The following is a 17,806-nucleotide window of genomic DNA, read 5'->3' as shown; positions in this document are numbered from 1 at the left end:
AGCTTTCCCTAACATCATTGGGGCAGTGGATTGCACACACATAAGAATCAGACGCCCCTCAGGTGAACATGAGGGAGATTACATTAACAGGAAATCCTTCCACAGCATCAATGTTCAGGTAAGAGTGATTTGTGGTTATGACCTACATGAATCTGTTCTGTGCATTTAATGACCTTAATAGGCTACAACTAAATATTTCAGATCTGTGATGCTGACTGCCTTGTGAGCAATTTAGAGGCAAAGTGGCCTGGCTCAGTGCATGACTCTAGAGTCTTTTGGGCTAGTCCAATTTATGAGAGACTTTCACAAGGTAGCCCACACATTTGTACTGTAAGCACCTTGGACATTGTGTGTGTAACTCTGTTTTCTAAATTATATTTTGTATTATCAGGTGAATTCTCGGGTGTGCTGCTGGGAGATAAAGGATATGCCTGTGAGTCATTCCTCTTGACTCCCCTTGCAGATCCCCAAACCCCACCACAGCAGGCCTACAACCATGCACACACCAAGACAAGGGCTCGAATCGAGATGACCTTCGGCCTTCTGAAATCTCGGTTTCAGTGCCTGCACCACCTGAGGATTTCCCCGGACAGGGCCTGTGATGTTATTGCTGTTATTGCGGCTAACATTGCAGGCCTAAGAAAGGAGAGACCCCCCCTGAGTGGCTGTTGATGTTGACTGGAAAATGCTCCCATCTTCCCGGACAACATTAATGGCAGACTTGTCAGGGAGCAATATATTGCAAGTTTCTTCATTTAATTTTTGGATTTAGCCCCTTTATTTAATAAAAGAGCTTTTCCTGTGTGAGCATTTTGTTTAGCACTGTGGTTCTTTGAAATTCTTTTACATTCATGAAAAGAGGACGGACACCAATGTTCTGGTTATTTTTATTTATTTTTTTTATTAAGCAGTCATTTGTCTTGGTTGCTTGGATCCTACGACAGCAAAACTAACAAGGATTAAAACACTGTATTGCAGATATGGTTACTGTGTGCATTGAAACACTCCTCTTTCTAGTTTCTGGATTTCCAGGTCCAGTTTTCGTGTCCGGCGTTTAATCTCTAGATCCAGCTCTATTTCTTGGAGCTTTCTCTTTTTGAGTCTGATTTTAACATCTGCCAGCTCCATCTGTCTCTCCAGGTGCTTCGCTTAAAGCGTTCTGACAGTTTGTGAAGTCTGTAAAAGAAATGTCAGTTAGCACAGCAGGATTTGTGCATAATGTAGATTTACTTTAGCCAATACTCACAATGTTACCAGGCTGCTTAGGAGACTGTGCAGCACCCGGGTCCTGTTACACATTTTCTATTAGCACCACATCACTGACTTCATATCCTTCATGGAATAAATAAGCAGGCCAATCCCATAAAACTGACATGCCTCAAGCCTTCTGGACTCCATGACACAGCCTCCTCATCTGCAGACGTGCATTCTGCAGCTGCAGATGTGCCTTCCCCCTGCCGTATACATGCAGCGAGAGGACTTGGATTAAGATTTCACAGAACATACCAAGCCTGTGATTTGGAGACACTGTACTAACCGGATCATCTTCTGGTGGCTCCAAAAGTGTAATTGTGTTCCCAGACACTGCAAGGTTATCCAAAGTCAGACACTATATTATATTTGATTGTGTTCCATGTGCAGTAGAATTGCAGTACTTTGTGTACCTTGTATGAAGCGGACAGTTTCTGTGGCTGGGACAGAGTCAGTTATTGTCCCTCCCTGGATCCCCTCCATCACTGGCCTCCCTTTATTTAAATGGAGGCCAGTTCCTCTGCTGGAGTCACATCCTGGCTTGGTGGGCCGCCCCCTGTGCCAGTTCTATAGGCCTTTTTTTAACTGCTACAATCATACAGACATTGAACATGTCAGCAGACACCTCATCTATTCACCTCATTTGTTCACGGTTATCTACTTTGGAGTCACTTACCAGCCTGCAAAATGTTCTTATATTTAATTTTTTCTTGCTGCCAGGTCCTTTTATGGCCAGACAGGTTTGTCTTTTATGAAGGACCGAAAGATAAAATAGATAAAAACGTTACATGAGGAAAATAGATTAAATGACACATTGTGGATAATTGTTTGCACCTAATCATACTCTACATTTCCTGAGTAACATGCACCTGCTTGTCACTCTTAAAGTATACAACAGTTAGTGGATTTGAAAAGTAACTCCTTTAATTGTAGCCTAGTTATGACAGTTCCAGTGGAGCACTGTTTATTAATTGTACAGTTTTTGACTACTTACGCATTGAGCCGGTCGGCTATTGTCTGCCAGGCTCTCTTGCGTTCTTTACTTATGGCATTGGTATTGCCTTTTTTCCTTATAATATCCTTAACTTCGTCAGAGAACTCCGTCAGGAGCTGTTGTTCAGCGGCTTTTATCCATTTCCCCATCGGTGATTCTGTGAGCGATCGCGAGGTCTGCTTCAGTATGCCGTGCACACGCACTTATCCCAACTATCTTCACCTGGCTTAACCTAGCCGCACCTTCTCATCCTGGCTCAGCAAACGTGCAACCAATTAAGCCAGGATAGGCCGCGCAAGCTAGGTCAAGCTGGGCTTGCTTAATTATCCTGGATTTCTTTATTCTGGTTTCGTGCAATACCCCTCTGTTCTCTGCTGCATTTCATTAGTTTTTATTTAGAGTCCAGACCTGCATCTGGTTCTGTTGAGCTGGAATTTATAAACGTGATCATGTTTTAATACAGTTTTTATCCAGTGTTCTTTCTTTTGTTCTTAATGTTAATGTGTTTTTTATTTAAGCTTCTTGTTTTCTGTAAAGCTCTTTGAATCACCACGTCGCTGGATTGTGCTGCGTAAAAAACTTGTGAGGCCAAAAACGTACGGAACAAAAAGCTCATTTCAGCTGATTGTATTCATGGTATTCCTCTTCATTTGGTCCGCCTTCTAGTACCGGGTCGTCCTCTTCATCAGGTCTGCCTTCTAGTACCGGGTCGTCCTCTTCATCTGGTCTGCCTTCTAGTACCGGGTCGTCCTCTTCATCGGGTCTGCCTTCTAGTACCGGGTCGTCCTCTCCATCAGGTCCGCCTTCTAGTACCAAGTCATCCTCTTCATCAGGTCCACCTTCTACTACCAAGTCGTCCTCTTCATCAGGTCCACCTTCTAGTAACGTGTCGTCCTCTTCATCAGGTCCACCTTCTAGTACCGGGTCTTCCTCTTCATCATGACCTCCTTCTAGTACTGGGTCGTCCTCTTCATCAGGTCCGCCATTCTAGTACCAAGTTGTTCTCTTCATCAGGTCCACCTTCTAGTAACGTGTCGTCCTCTTCATCAGGTCCACCTTCTAGTACCGGGGTGTCCTATTCATCAGGTCCACCTTCTAGTACCGGGTCGTCCTCTTCATCAGGTCCGCCTTCTAGTACCGGGTCGTTCTCTTCATCAGGTCCACCTTCTAGTAACGTGTCGTCCTCTTCATCAGGTCCACCTTCTAGTACCAAGTCGTCCTCTTCATCAGGTCCACCTTCTAGTACCAAGTCGTCCTCTTCATCAGATCTGTCTTCTAGTACCGGGTCGTCCTCTTCATCAGGTCCGCCTTCTAGTACCGGGTCGTCCTCTTCATCAGGTCCGCCTTCTAGTACTGGGTCGTCCTCTTCATCAGGTCCACCTTCTAGTACCGGGTTGTTCTCTTCATCAGGTCCACCTTCTAGTAACGTGTCGTCCTCTTCATCAGGTCCACCTTCTAGTACCGGGGTGTCCTATTCATCAGGTCCACCTTCTAGTACCGGGTCGTCCTCTTCATCAGGTCCGCCTTCTAGTACCGGGTCGTTCTCTTCATCAGGTCCACCTTCTAGTAACGTGTCGTCCTCTTCATCAGGTCCACCTTCTAGTACCAAGTCGTCCTCTTCATCAGGTCCACCTTCTAGTACCAAGTCGTCCTCTTCATCAGGACCGCCTTCTAGTACCGGGTCGTCCTCTTCATCAGGTCCGCCTTCTAGTACCGGGTCGTCCTCTTCATCAGGTCCGCCTTCTAGTACTGGGTCGTCCTCTTCATCAGGTCCACCTTCTAGTACCGGGTCGTCCTCTTCATCAGGTCCACCTTCTAGTACCAAGTCGTCCTCTTCATCAGGTCCGCCTTCTAGTACCGGGTTGTCCTCTTCATCAGGTCCACCTTCTAGTACCGGGTCGTCCTCTTCATCAGGTCCACCTTCTAGTACCGGGTCGTCCTCTTCATCAGGTCCTCCTTCTAGTACCGGGTCGTCCTCTTCATCAGGTCTGCCTTCTAGTACCAGGTCGTCCTCTTCATCAGGACCACCTTCTAGTAACGTGTCGTCCTCTTCATCAGGTCCGCCTTCTAGTACCAAGTCATCCTCTTCATCAGGTCCACCTTCTACTACCAAGTCGTCCTCTTCATCAGGTCCACCTTCTAGTAACGTGTCGTCCTCTTCATCAGGTCCACCTTCTAGTACCGGGTCTTCCTCTTCATCATGACCTCCTTCTAGTACTGGGTCGTCCTCTTCATCAGGTCCGCCATTCTAGTACCAAGTTGTTCTCTTCATCAGGTCCACCTTCTAGTAACGTGTCGTCCTCTTCATCAGGTCCACCTTCTAGTACCGGGGTGTCCTATTCATCAGGTCCACCTTCTAGTACCGGGTCGTCCTCTTCATCAGGTCCGCCTTCTAGTACCGGGTCGTTCTCTTCATCAGGTCCACCTTCTAGTAACGTGTCGTCCTCTTCATCAGGTCCACCTTCTAGTACCAAGTCGTCCTCTTCATCAGGTCCACCTTCTAGTACCAAGTCGTCCTCTTCATCAGGACCGCCTTCTAGTACCGGGTCGTCCTCTTCATCAGGTCCGCCTTCTAGTACCGGGTCGTCCTCTTCATCAGGTCCGCCTTCTAGTACCGGGTCGTCCTCTTCATCAGGTCCACCTTCTAGTACCGGGTCGTCCTCTTCATCAGGTCCACCTTCTAGTACCAAGTCGTCCTCTTCATCAGGTCCCCCTTCTAGTACCGGGTCGTCCTCTTCATCAGGTCTGCCTTCTAGTACCAGGTCGTCCTCTTCATCAGGACCACCTTCTAGTAACGTGTCGTCCTCTTCATCAGGTCCGCCTTCTAGTACCAAGTCGTCTTCATCATCAGGACCGCCTTCTAGTATCAGGTCGTCCTCTTCATCAGGTCTGCCTTCTAGTACCAGGTCGTCCTCTTCATCAGGACCACCTTCTAGTACCGGGTCGTCCTCTTCATCAGGTCTGCCTTCTAGTACCAGGTCGTCCTCATCATCAGGACCACCTTCTAGTACCAGGTCGTCCTCTTCATCAGGTCTGCCTTCTAGTACCAGGTCGTCCTCTTCATCAGGACCACCTTCTAGTAACATGTTGTCCTCTTTATCAGGACCACCTTCTAGTACCGGGTCGTCCTCTTCATCAGGTCTGCCTTCTAGTACCAGGTCGTCCTCTTCATCAGGACCACCTTCTAGTAACGTGTCGTCCTCTTCATCAGGTCCACCTTCTAGTACCAAGTCGTCCTCTTCATCAGGACCGCCTTCTAGTACCGGGTCGTCGTCTTCATCAGGTCCACCTTCTAGTACCAAGTCGTCCTCTTCATCAGGATCGCCTTCTAGTACCGGGTCGTCCTCTTCATCAGGACCACCTTCTAGTACCGGGTCGTCCTCATCATCAGGACCACCTTCTAGTACCGGGTCGTCCTCTTCATCAGGACCGCCTTCTAGTAACGTGTCGTCCTCTTCATCAGGTCCACCTTCTAGTACCGGGTTGTCCTATTCATCAGGTCCACCTTCTAGTACCGGGTCGTCCTCTTCATCAGGTCCACCTTCTAGTACCGGGTCGTCCTCTTCATCAGGACCGCCTTCTAGTACCGGGTCGGACCTTTTTAATCCTGGTGTGATAGATGAAGCAGGTGGTGGAAACCTTCCTCAGAGGTTTTCTCCATATTAACATGACAGCATCACACAGTTGCTGCAGGTTTGTCGGCTGCATCCATGATGAGAATCCCCCGTTCCACCACATCCCAAAGCTGCTCTACTGGACTGAGATCTGGTGGCTGTGGAGGCTGTTGGAGTCCAGTGAACTCATCGTCATGTTCTAGAAAGCAGGTGGAGATGATCTGAGCTTTGTGACATGGTGCATTATCCTGCTGGAAGTAGCAGCAGAAGATGCTCCACTGTGGTCATAAAGGGATGGACATGGTCAGCAACAATACTCAGGTAGGCTGTGCTGGTTAAACCAGGCCACGTTGGTACTAAGGGGTCCAAAGTGAGCCAAGAAAATGGATGGATCCATGTTTCCGTGATGTTTCCAGCAGATTCTGAGCCTAGCATCTGAATGTGGAGCTGAAATGGAGACTCATCAGACCAGCAACGTTTCTCCATCTTCTATTGTCCAGTGTTGGTGAGTGTGTGTGAATTGTAGCCTCAGTTTCCTGTTCTTAGCTGGCAGGAGGCACCCGGTGTGTCTTCTGCTGCATCCTGGTCCAGACAACTGCTGCTCTGGATATTTTCTCTTCTTCAGACCATCTCTGGAAACCCTGGAGATGGTTGTAGGTGAAATTCCCAGGAAACACTCAGACCAGCAACCATGCTACTTTCAAAGTCTCTTAAATCGCCTTTTGTCCTCATTCTGATGCTCAGTTTGAACTTCAGCAGGTCGTCTTCACCACGTCTTCATGACTTGGATAATGAGTCTGTGGTATTTAGTACAAGAATGGATGAATCTGCGTTGTTTTCATGTCTAAATGTTTATCATTTGTTTCCATGGTGACTGGGCTCATAGATAAAGCCAGAGCGGCCTCAGCATCCATACACACATCAGTGCACAGATCTGCAATAATCACTTAAATTTCACACTTGTTATCGATTTGTACAATGAAGCTGCTGATGGCACGTTTTACTTTATATATTCATTTATCTGCTCTCATTAAGCTTCTTCTTTCACGTCTACAGAGGAAACGACCCCAGATGATGACGTCTGATGTTTGTCCTCCCTTTCACCTGCACCGAACGACCTGCTTCATCACACCGCCTCCTGGGTGTGACAGCGCAGATAAATCACTGATGCCGAAGGAATTGCTTTGATAAAAGAAACGGCCTCTCCGCCGGTGTAATGGCTGGATGAGACACACTGCTGTGCAGCGCCGTGAGGAAGCAATATCCTGCAGCCGGCGTAATTAGGACCCCAGAGATGCTTCATGACGGGGGTCTTCGCCTGCACCGAGGTCATCTGCAGCTCTCCCTGGTTCTGATCCCGTCTCTTTATACTCCCACCAAAAATCCAGCTCTTCCAAGCCGTTTCAAATGATGAAAATCATCTTCTGTTACAGTAAATCTGGTGGTCCCAGTCAACCGACGTGTGGCTTGAGCATCCTTTTTCGAAAGAAATCACAGGGAGTGAAGTTTTATTCTCAGCTGCTGGGAAACTTGTGGATGATGGGAAAAAAGTCCAACGTTCAACTTTTATTAACTGATTTTAACTAAATGCAGCCTCATGTTTTAATTAAGGTTCAGATTTAAAGTTGCTTGATCAGATGTTAGACAGACAGAGGTCAGCAGGTTTGGTCCGACATCTCTTCAAATCCTGGTTCTCCTCTTCTTCATGGACGCAGACAGCCGCAGGACGTCCCGATACGGTGAGACGATCGGCTCGATATCATTGTGTGTCTTGGTTTGTAAACCATATAAACCATTTTGTAACCTGATGTATTTGCAAATGTTGGTTCAAACTCACAAACAATATCTCGAAATTATGCAGGCAAAATAAATTTATACAAATTCCAAAAATGCACAAACATTAAAATTCTACACAGAAATTTTTCACCTCTAACCTCACAAATCTGATCCCTTTGTGCTGAAAAAGGCTCGTACGCAGACAAAACGTGCGCATGAATCGCCTGGTGTGCATGGGCAAAACTGTAAAACAGCAAAATATTGATGTTTGTGAATTTTGGTCATTTGTGCATGTGCACATTTATTTTGTGTGTGTACTTTCTAGATATGTGTATGTGCATTTGCAAATATCTAATTCATGAACGAAATGGTTCATCTACGGAGAAAACGGTTACGGGTTCGAGTCCTTTGCTGAGCTCAACAAGAATCCACTACATGCAGGAACTGAATTCTTTTAATGTATCTGAAACAATTTCTTATTTTTTTATAATAATTTTATTGAAACTTTTTCTTTTATCAACTGGTTTTATGGGAAAAACAAGAATAACATTAATAATTTACCAAAATCTTCTTACGCATCTTCTAAAGTTGTTCTTAAGTTGCGCTTGAGAAGCGTTTAACCAAAACCCTCCGTCAGCTTCATGAGCGTGGTCGTAGAGCTCAGAGTCTTCGTTTCTTTCCTCTTAGACTGGTGAATACGATCTCTTGTAAATTGAAAGGACGGAGTGGAACCTTTCCTCCTTATTAATGACGAATCTGACAGTTTTCCAGCCTTTCATATGGAGGACGCTGCAGGATGACCCACCTGATACGTCACACCGTTAATCATGAAGTCATGGCGTGGGGGTCGTGGCTCAAAAAGTTTGAAAACCATTGTTAGAGAAAGACCAGCAGTAGAATCAGACCCGTCTTTACTGCAACTCGTCTCTGAACGAACGAAACGGATGAAAAGTAGTTTCATTTTCTCTTGAGGGAAATTATAACGTTTGGTTTTATCTTATAAATAACCAGATTGTGTCTGAAGAATTCTGTTTAACCCTTAAAACTCCAGCAGATCTCCCTGAAGTGTGAACTGGGATGGATATTTTACCCTTTAGCTGATCTATGGAAGTTTTCCAGCCATTTCTATCCCGTCCAGGACGTTTACAATCCAGCCACTAAAGTTAGTTTTATTTAGAGACTCTGATCCATGATAACAGCATTATTTACCACATTTCATCATAAAAACATCACCATCACTACTATGTTGCTAAGAGACCTCTATTTAGACCTGGACATGATGATGAAGCCACTTCCTGTCAGACTTTCCACCAATCAGAGAGCTTAGATTGACGGTAACGTCCAATCAGGAGCAGCCAAAGATCAACCAGTGAGCAGAAAGTTCTATGTGTGTGTGAAAAGAAGAAAAATAATGCTCCTCTATGGCTGGAATAAAGCCAAGAAGACGTTTCTGATGCACGGTGGCGCCACAAAGCAGCTGAGCTGGAGTTGGTTTAGTGAGGATAGCAGGTAAATAGTAGCAGGAATAACTGTCTTACCTGAGAGGACATCAGGGCCGGAGGCAGCAAATCAGAGATGTGAAGAGCCACTGAGGGGCCGGTCCAGTTGCTCTGAGCAAACATGTGGAGGCAGGAGACGGCCAGGACCATCAGCTCCAGCTCCCTGCAGCACACACACCAACACATCCTCAGCCACAAAAAGCTTTTACAAGCTGACTAAAACATTCTGAGCTCTTTTCATGACAAGGACACAAAGAGACAGGAAGCTTTTCTACCCGCCAGCTTCATTTCTGGGGTTTTACAGGAGCCGAGGAAGCATGCTTTGCTGCTTTTCAATTAGCAGGAAGAAGAGATGGAGGATGATGGAGGAGAGAAGAAATGGACCCAGTCATGATGAGGGTGTAGCAGGAGGAGAAAGATCAACTGCATCCACCGTTTGGTCACAGACGATTTTCCCTGAGAGCCAGCAGAGACGCTAACATGTCCTCACTCAACATTAATACTTCACAGATCCACAGCAACACTCACATCAGCTCCACGCCGTCATTTTCATCGCTGGGCTCACTTCACATCTATGTTCAACACTTTTCAACACTTTTTTTAAATCTCTGAAATGACTTTTTATGAAGAGTTTGTGTTTCAGAGAATAAAAACAGAACTGCTCTTTAATCTCAACGTAACGCCCAGAATCCGAGTTTGAAAACCAGAATCAAGACACCTACGTTCACGTCCAGCTCTTTAAACAGAGCTTCAATTCTTCAACATCTAAAATTAGATGATCCATGACAACATTTTCATCATCACTATGGCTGCCATGTTGCCGAGGCCCTGTTCACACCACAACGCTGAGAAAGCAAAACTCCAAAGTTTTGTTGCGTTCTGGCCTCTTGTTTACACAGTAACAGAGTTTTGGGTGGTTAAAAAGATCCAGAGTGAATTTTCTCACATGGACAGCGGCCCTTGAGGACCAACTTTGGACAACCTGGATTTAGAGTCTCTGAATAAACACACTACTGTTTCTGGTGGTAGAAGAGATAGACCTCGGGGAGATCTGCTGGAGGTTTAAGGGTTAAAACCTTGAAATGCTGCTGGATCTCTAACATCGGACTGGTTAGTGACCTTCCTGCTTTGTTACCTGTTGGTCTGGTCATCATCGGTGCCACCAGTCAGATACAGCAGGACTCGTCTCTCCAGATAGGCCTCGATGTCCTCGTCCTCGCTGCAGCTGCCGTCTCCAGCTAACAGATTCGCCATCTGTGGACTCAGCAGAACGGCCTGAAAGTCCCCTTCCAACAAGGATTGCAGCAGACCGCCAGCGTCTGGAAGGAAAAGCAGAAAGGCTTGAAAGCAGGAAGGAACATTAACACAGAGGCGTGTTCCAGCCCACACGGAGCGGCTCAGACAGCCGTCTTCAGGAAGCAGGACAGCATTCCTTTTTAATACAAGGAGGACATTTGCAAACGTCTGATGACAGCAAGTTTCCTTCTGCAATGTTTTCAGCTCAGTTCCCCCAATGATCTGTTTGGAGATCTCCAGGAGCAGAGCACTATGTCTTCTGGTCACTTCACTCAGGTTTTATAGGCATTAAGTATAAACCGAACCAAGGTGTCACAGATCACCCCTGAACCCGCTGCAGTGATTGTAGCTGCAAGATTCAGATCGTTGTGGGGCTGGAAAGTTAACCAGAGCTCTGGGCTCCGCTTCATTCATCCATCTGCAGGGGCTAGTGTCAGGTCATCCATCACTCGTGGGTCACAACACAATGACGAAGCATTATCATGATACCAACACCCACCCAGGACACAGCAGGACCGCTCTGTGCACGCTAAATAAACAGCAGAGATAAAAAGATTTTCTAGCATTTTCATATGAAACCAAAAGTTTTAAAAGTTATAAAAGTTGAAAAAAAGATTGTCAACCATGTCAACCATACTGAGTTTTAATTCCACATGTTCAGCTACGGTTAAAGGTTTTAAACACAATTAAAAACATTCTGAGAAAGTTGGTTCTCTGTGTAAAATATACAACCAGAAAGTAATGATTTATAAATCTCACCAACTAACATTTTATTCCCAGTAGCAGATCACCAACATGTCACATGGTGAAACTGAGACGTTTCACCATGTGATGAAAATATGAGCTGATAGTGAATCTGATGCAGCAACACGTTGGAACAGGAGCAAAAGGCTGGAAAAGTACCTGGTACAAACCAGAAACACCTGGAGGAGCATTGGACAACTAACCAGGTCAACTGGTAACAGGTCAGTAACATGACTGGTGTAAAAGGAGCATTTCAGAGAGGCAGAGTCTCTCAGATGGAAAGACTGATGATCCACAATCCACAGCAGGGGTCAGCAACTACATTTGTATAATATTTATACATACATACATACATACATATATATACATAATATACACATTTACATAAATACATATATACATATACACGCACACACACACATATATATACATACACACACACACACACACACACACACACACACACACATATATATATATGTATATATATATATATATATATACACACACACACAGAGACAGTTGCCTCCTCAAAGTCCATTAATTTATGATAATGGACACCTCGAAGGGCATCATCCTGCTTATACCATGGTCACTTACGAAAGAAAAAAATATAAAATCCATTATTAACACGTTAATGTTGTTTTTTACCAATAAAATTCACAAGAACCAGCTGAGTGGACTACTCTGTTGTGACGTGTTGCCAAGGTAACCGGCTCTGACACAGAACCTGCAGCTCGGTCGGTCAGCCCACATCCGGTCCAATGCCAAGAGTGGAGTAAAGTCTGAAATATGCGATCAGCAGAAGTAGGAAAAATAACCCCACAAACGGCCTCATGTTTGTGGATGACACAGAACACTATCACTCCATAAGCACACACACAAAAACACACTCAAAACCTCTCTCAAACTCTGGTAAGCCACTGCAGTCGCACACTAAGGAATGCTCCGGAACGCCCCGGAAGTCCACGTCAGATGTCAGCTAACAAATTCCACCCACTGCCAGTTGCCATGGTAACAAGATTCTCATCTTTAAATATCTGGCCAAACACACACATCTGGTTTATAAAGTCTAAAACACTGCAAGTTACCGAACCTTTACAATCCTGGAAACCTTCAACTTTTAACGCCACTGAGTGAAAAACAAGCTCACACTCTGACAGGAAGCCGGTTTCACCCAGCTTCAAGTAAATCACATGATCCTTTAACTGCACCCCTGGCTTTAATAAGTGCTACGAGCAGTGCTGCACAGGCAGCGTGAGGAGGTTTTCATCTTACTGCTGATCTAATGAACCCCATGGGCTGCCATGATAGCTCAGAGAGGAGGGAGGGGTTGAAGGCTCCGGCTTTATGAGGTGGGGGGATGGAGTGCCTGAGGTATGGCCACACATATAATGAATTTCAGCTACTCCTCAGGCCGGCCGATGAAATGGCAGTAATTATGGAAAACAAGGGAGAGGCCTTCAAATTAGTCTATAACTCATAAAGGTTGCAGGACTGCGCTGCAGTTAATAAGGCAGCAAAGAACCGAATCTGCAAAAACATCAAGGGCTGAGCAGCAGTTTAGACCCAAGATGAAGACGCAGGAGCGGCAGCTTCCTCACTGTGTACGGGTTAGTTTGCAGCTGAAGGCTGCACACGGTTTACCTTCATTTCTGAGTTTATTCCTCTTATATACCAACAAAGTGTTTCCACAAGGTTTAGGTGGATGACTAAACGACTCATGAAGAGGCTACTCAGTTTAACCGGATGAGGCGTGCAATTTATTAAAGTTGAGATTGACTAATTAAATCATAATAATAAAGCCAGTTACCATATTCATCGGTCTGCTGCTTAAACTCGTGAGATACAAGCTGAGTTCACTGAATCTGTCCCACCTGGTCCAGGTCAACCGTCCCTGCATGCATGACATGAGTGACTATTACATTTTTTATCACAACAAAACACGACATGTTTTATCACAAGTCGCGACGATCTGTTTTATTACGTCACACAATGCATCTGTTTTATCACAACAAGCTGACACGTTTTATCAAGACCGAACTATCCGAGATTCATCTGGAAAAAGCAAACTGGTCCTACGTATGAGTAAAGTAATCCTTTACTCAGAGAAGAAGCTTGTGCTAAACTTACATATGTCACAGGAATCTTTCCGGTTCATCTGTGATCAGACTAAACACTTCCAGCGTGGCTCAGCAAGGCACAGAGTTCGTCCTGTAACCCGAGGGTTGCCGGTTCGATCCTTGGTCAAGTGGAGTTCATGTCAAGGTGTTCTTCAGCAAGACACCAAACCTCTAGTTGCTCCTGAGGGGTCGTGGTTGAGCGCCTTGCATCAGTGTGTGAATGTGATGTATATGGAAGGGCTCGAGATAAAAGGAATATAAATTCAGACCATTTCCCATGTTTCTAAAGATGGTGTCTCCCAGCCAACAAGCGGTTGCGGCTCCTGAGCCGCAGGTTGAACACCCCTGGCAGATATTTATCAATAAAGACGACTATTGAACCGTTTACCCGGACTTTGGCTTGCATTTGTTATGAGTTTGGCATTATTTAATACAGACACATGAAAAAACACAGTTTGAATTAAGAAAGGTTTTATTGTAAAAGCAGAACATAAAACTACAGTAACGAGAGGGCAAGATGGTTTTTTATTACTTTTCCATTACGTACACCATGCTCCGCATCATAGCGCTGCACTGGCCTCCATTTTCTGCAGGTTAAACCGCTCATCTCTCTCCGTCCTGCAGCTTCGGCTCGGACCTCTCCAGGTGCGTTAAAATGTCGCTTCTGTTTACCTGTTCACCACAAAAAACAAAGAACAGTCAACATCAAGTACCAGTTACTGAACCCTTTGTCTCATTAAAATTCTTGGACATTTAAACCGTCGACCATATAAAGAAGTGTTATAATGCAGTATATTTATGGTGAAGACTGAGTAGCTGGAATGTAGCCTGGTCTACGACGGTGTGGAGAACTTAGTTTGGTTCTGCTTTAACGGACTAGCATGCAGAGTTCTTTGTTATGTCCGATGACATCAGCCCACATACAGCAAACTACAACAAAGACTGACTGCGTCTATACCATCTGAATACTGTTGGTCACCAGAACACTTAACTGAAGTACATCTTGGCTTTAATGCACATTTTCAAGTGGATTAGTTGTGTTATTAACATTAATTACCTGGTCTGCTATACGAAGATGAGGATGAGGAGGACTGGATTCCAGGGGAAGGTGAATCGCCCACCATGGGCAGGAGGATGGACTCGGCTGTGGTGGAGCTTAAGGCCTCGGTTGTCTGGTTTTACTGGCCGTTCAGCATGTCGAAGTGCGGATCGTTTCTGGGTCGCCCGTTGCCGCGACGTCCCAGCTTCTTCTTCTGGTTCTTGTTTCAGCTTTTTCAGTTTGTTTACCAGATGCTCGGCGCTACGTTCGTAGCCAGCTGCAGACATCTTCCTCTGAAGCTCCACAAAGACAGCCTTTGTTCGACTGGCCTGTCCAGTTTGTTTTGGATTTCAGTGGATGACCATATTGCCAGGGAAAACTGGGTCTCGGACCAGTTTTGTTTGTTTTTGTAATCCATGGCTTCTCTGGTTTGAAGATGGCGGTTCAGGGTTTCAACGCTTTTCTGTTGGCCAGGTAGCCCCGCCTCCAACCACTGACGCAACCTACGTGAAGCGGTTCTTAGATCTGGCTCAGCAAAGAGTTGGTGCCAGCTTAGAACCAGGAGCCCGGAGCCGGTGCTTGGGCCGTGGAAAGTCAAAGAACCAGTGCTTAGGCAGGTTCTGACTCCAAACAGCACTGGAACCAGCTCGGTCCAAAAGGCCCCCATAAGGGTCCAGAAAGAAACGAAGCCCAAACTAGTCTATGATAGGAAGAGTGCATCCTTCACTATAAACCTCCTTCGTCTCCATGGAAACCAGCAGGACCTTCATGGTTCATTTAAAATAAAGACAGAGTCATAGGAGAAACGTTAGCCGAGTTTTTAGAGCTGGAATCAAACATTTTACCACAAACAGCAACAGTAAGACCTGGTTCTGGTTCTGGCTGCTAGCTCCAGAGTTTCTGTCCCACCGTGATGAGACAGACGTCTCTGGAACCAGCAGAGTCTCTGCTGTCATGTGACTCCTGGTTTGTGTGGAGAAATTAGCAGAAGCTCTAAAGTGGACAGAGCTGTTCTGGTTTCTACATTCCCATAAAACTGCTGGGGTCTGAATTGTGTTTGGTTTGGATGCCGATGCTTGGTGGAGTCTTTTAGCTGAGTTTCTCCCCATCGTGTTGCTATGCTACATGTTAGCATCGCTGCTGTCTGGACTGTAGGATCTCATGTCTCATGGACAGGACGGTCTAGTCGAGACGAGGTTAAATGAGAGAGGGAGACCAAGTTTCTCACTGCTGAATAACAAAGGCCAGCATATTTGGGTTTGGCTCATAACTCAGCCTTTATGAAGCCTGTCAGCCATTTAAAAAAGCCAGAGAGCTTCCAGCTGTCCATCCATCTATAACCACCTCTCTTATCTCGGTCACGTCCTGCAGCTTCTTTCATTTAAGCCAACAAATACAGTATTTTTAACTAATGTGTTATTCAAGCTACATCTTGTGCTCCACATATTCAATCTCTCCTTAATCCAGCTGTGTTTGGATCATTCTCTTGAACAAATAAACAGATGAAATTACACTGTGGTAACTGGTAAAACTGGAACATTAACTTAATATTAACCTGCAGCAGTTTCATTAAACTTGTCTGTTCTGCAGCAGCTGCAGGGATCCGAAAACTGTTTGGGTTGTATTGTTTGGTTTAATCTAATCCGGATTACAGCAGTTAGCGTAATTCCGAGTGGATTCTTCCCGTGGACCGTGGCTCACTGTCCGCGATGCAGGTGCGTGGACAGAAGACGTCACGACAAACTCCCACAGTAAAGCCTGCCACTAAAATCCACGTGCCTTTTTTTTAATTCAGGGCAGCTAATTGCAGCAAATTACAACAATCAAATCGTGACGTCCGTGTTCTCATTCAGCCAACTCTCTACCAAACTTTATTTATTACAAACGTTTTTTATGTTGACACCATGAAACTAAAGCAAACTTAAGCTAACTTTAGCCACATTTATTTTATAAGAGTGGATTTAAATTTTTTTGTTGCACAAATAAACATAGCAGATGTATGCCGAATGGAAAAACCTCCCATAATATTCCAAACCAGTCTAGTTTACTTCATAAAATTTTTACTACAGCTCGCAAATGTAACATTGCCCAAATCTTAAACGGAGTTTGGCGTGATGTTCACACACGGACTCTGGTGGCGGACAGCTCGCTCAGATACATCTAATTCGTGTACATTCTATTTTCTGTGACAATCACAGATAATATTATATTATCGCTAGCAAAAATGTAAAGTCTATTTACCGCTGCGTTTAAATGTGATTTTGCTTGGTAAGCGTCAACATCCCAGCAGCGTAGTGACTTTTCGATCAGCGGAAACAACCTGCTCCTCGCGCTCTCCACCACAAACACAAGTAAAACAACACAACCCGCTTTCTCACCTGAAATACCGCCGATGCTCTGCTTCCATTCTGCTGCCTCGCTGGATGTCAGGAAGCCTCTGAGGATGGGGATCTCTATGTGGAGCGACATGACCAAACACCGCTGCTTCCTCCCGAACTGACCGAGGATCTGCTGCCTTCAGCCGGGACCGTCCCGAGTCCGAGCCGCCGCTTAATGGCTCCGTCAGCGGGCCAAGTCAGGACTTCTCAAGCTCACAGAAAATGTTTAGATGCACCCATGTGGCGAAAGCAGCATTAGTGAGCGGCCATGACAGATCCGCGATGCATTGTGGGAAACTGATGAGGACGTCCGCAACGATGAGAGCTGCGTGCAGATGCGTTTGCAGCTGCTGATGTTAGCTCCGTCCCGCGGCGGATCACTGGTTCAGACTAAGAAGTCTCCCAACCAACTAAAACTGCACGAGGAAAATCACAACTTCTTTATATTTCAGGGGGTGAAACTAAATGAGACAGATTTTCTTCTCTCCAAAATGCAGCAGTTGCACATTAATCCACATCTCATCCACAAGTATCGTGGTAGGGCAGTGGCAGCCTCGTGGTTACAGAGGTGGGCTTGGGTCTGAAGAACCTTGGTTCAAGTCCCCAGGCTGGCAACCAAGGTAAAAACCACTGTGGATCCCTGAGCCCTCAACTCCCAACTGGGTACAGGAATCTGGCAGCCCTCTGCTCCTAGCAACTAGGATGGATTAAATGCAGAGAGAGAATTCCCAACTGGGATTTAAAAGTAGATTAAATTAATTTTGGTAAGGGTCAATAGCACATGCTGCTGGTTCCAACCAGCAGAGGAGTCCCACAGAGATGAGTGAGCTAACCTTTGCTGTTTACCATCTACACCAATGACATCAGTGCACCTGACCAACATCTCATCAAATTATCTTGACGACAGCTCTGCTGGGAAACCAGACGCTTTCTCTGACAGTGGGAGCAACGTAGTCCAGACCAGAATGCCCTCATACTAAATCCCACCAAGACAGAGGAGGTCATCTTTGGGACCAAACAACAGACACCAGCTCCGGTCACGATACACAACAAACCCATTAAACAATCTGCATTCTTTAAATATTTGGGAGT

General features: G+C 45.6%; 1 protein-coding gene across 1 annotated transcript in view; it reads right to left on the bottom strand.

The window, feature by feature from the left end:
• ttc27 (tetratricopeptide repeat domain 27) overlaps positions 1 to 17,234 on the bottom strand; it is a 94,661-nt gene extending 77,427 nt beyond the window's left edge. Inside the window, exons 1-3 of the mRNA XM_042010094.1 lie at positions 16,715 to 17,234; positions 10,270 to 10,453; positions 9,174 to 9,297 (exon numbers count right to left, since the gene is read on the bottom strand). Coding sequence (XP_041866028.1) covers positions 9,174 to 9,297; positions 10,270 to 10,453; positions 16,715 to 16,805 — 399 coding nt within the window. The 5' untranslated portion in view covers positions 16,806 to 17,234. The remainder of the gene's footprint in view (positions 1 to 9,173; positions 9,298 to 10,269; positions 10,454 to 16,714) is intronic.
• Between the last annotated feature and the right edge of the window lie 572 nt (positions 17,235 to 17,806).

Source organism: Melanotaenia boesemani, chromosome 16, assembly GCF_017639745.1.
Source record: "Melanotaenia boesemani isolate fMelBoe1 chromosome 16, fMelBoe1.pri, whole genome shotgun sequence".
In the NCBI taxonomy this organism is placed as follows: Eukaryota; Metazoa; Chordata; class Actinopteri; order Atheriniformes; family Melanotaeniidae; genus Melanotaenia; species Melanotaenia boesemani.
The sequence above is the reverse complement of the archived record's forward strand: the minus strand, read 5'-3'. Positions and strand labels throughout refer to the sequence as shown.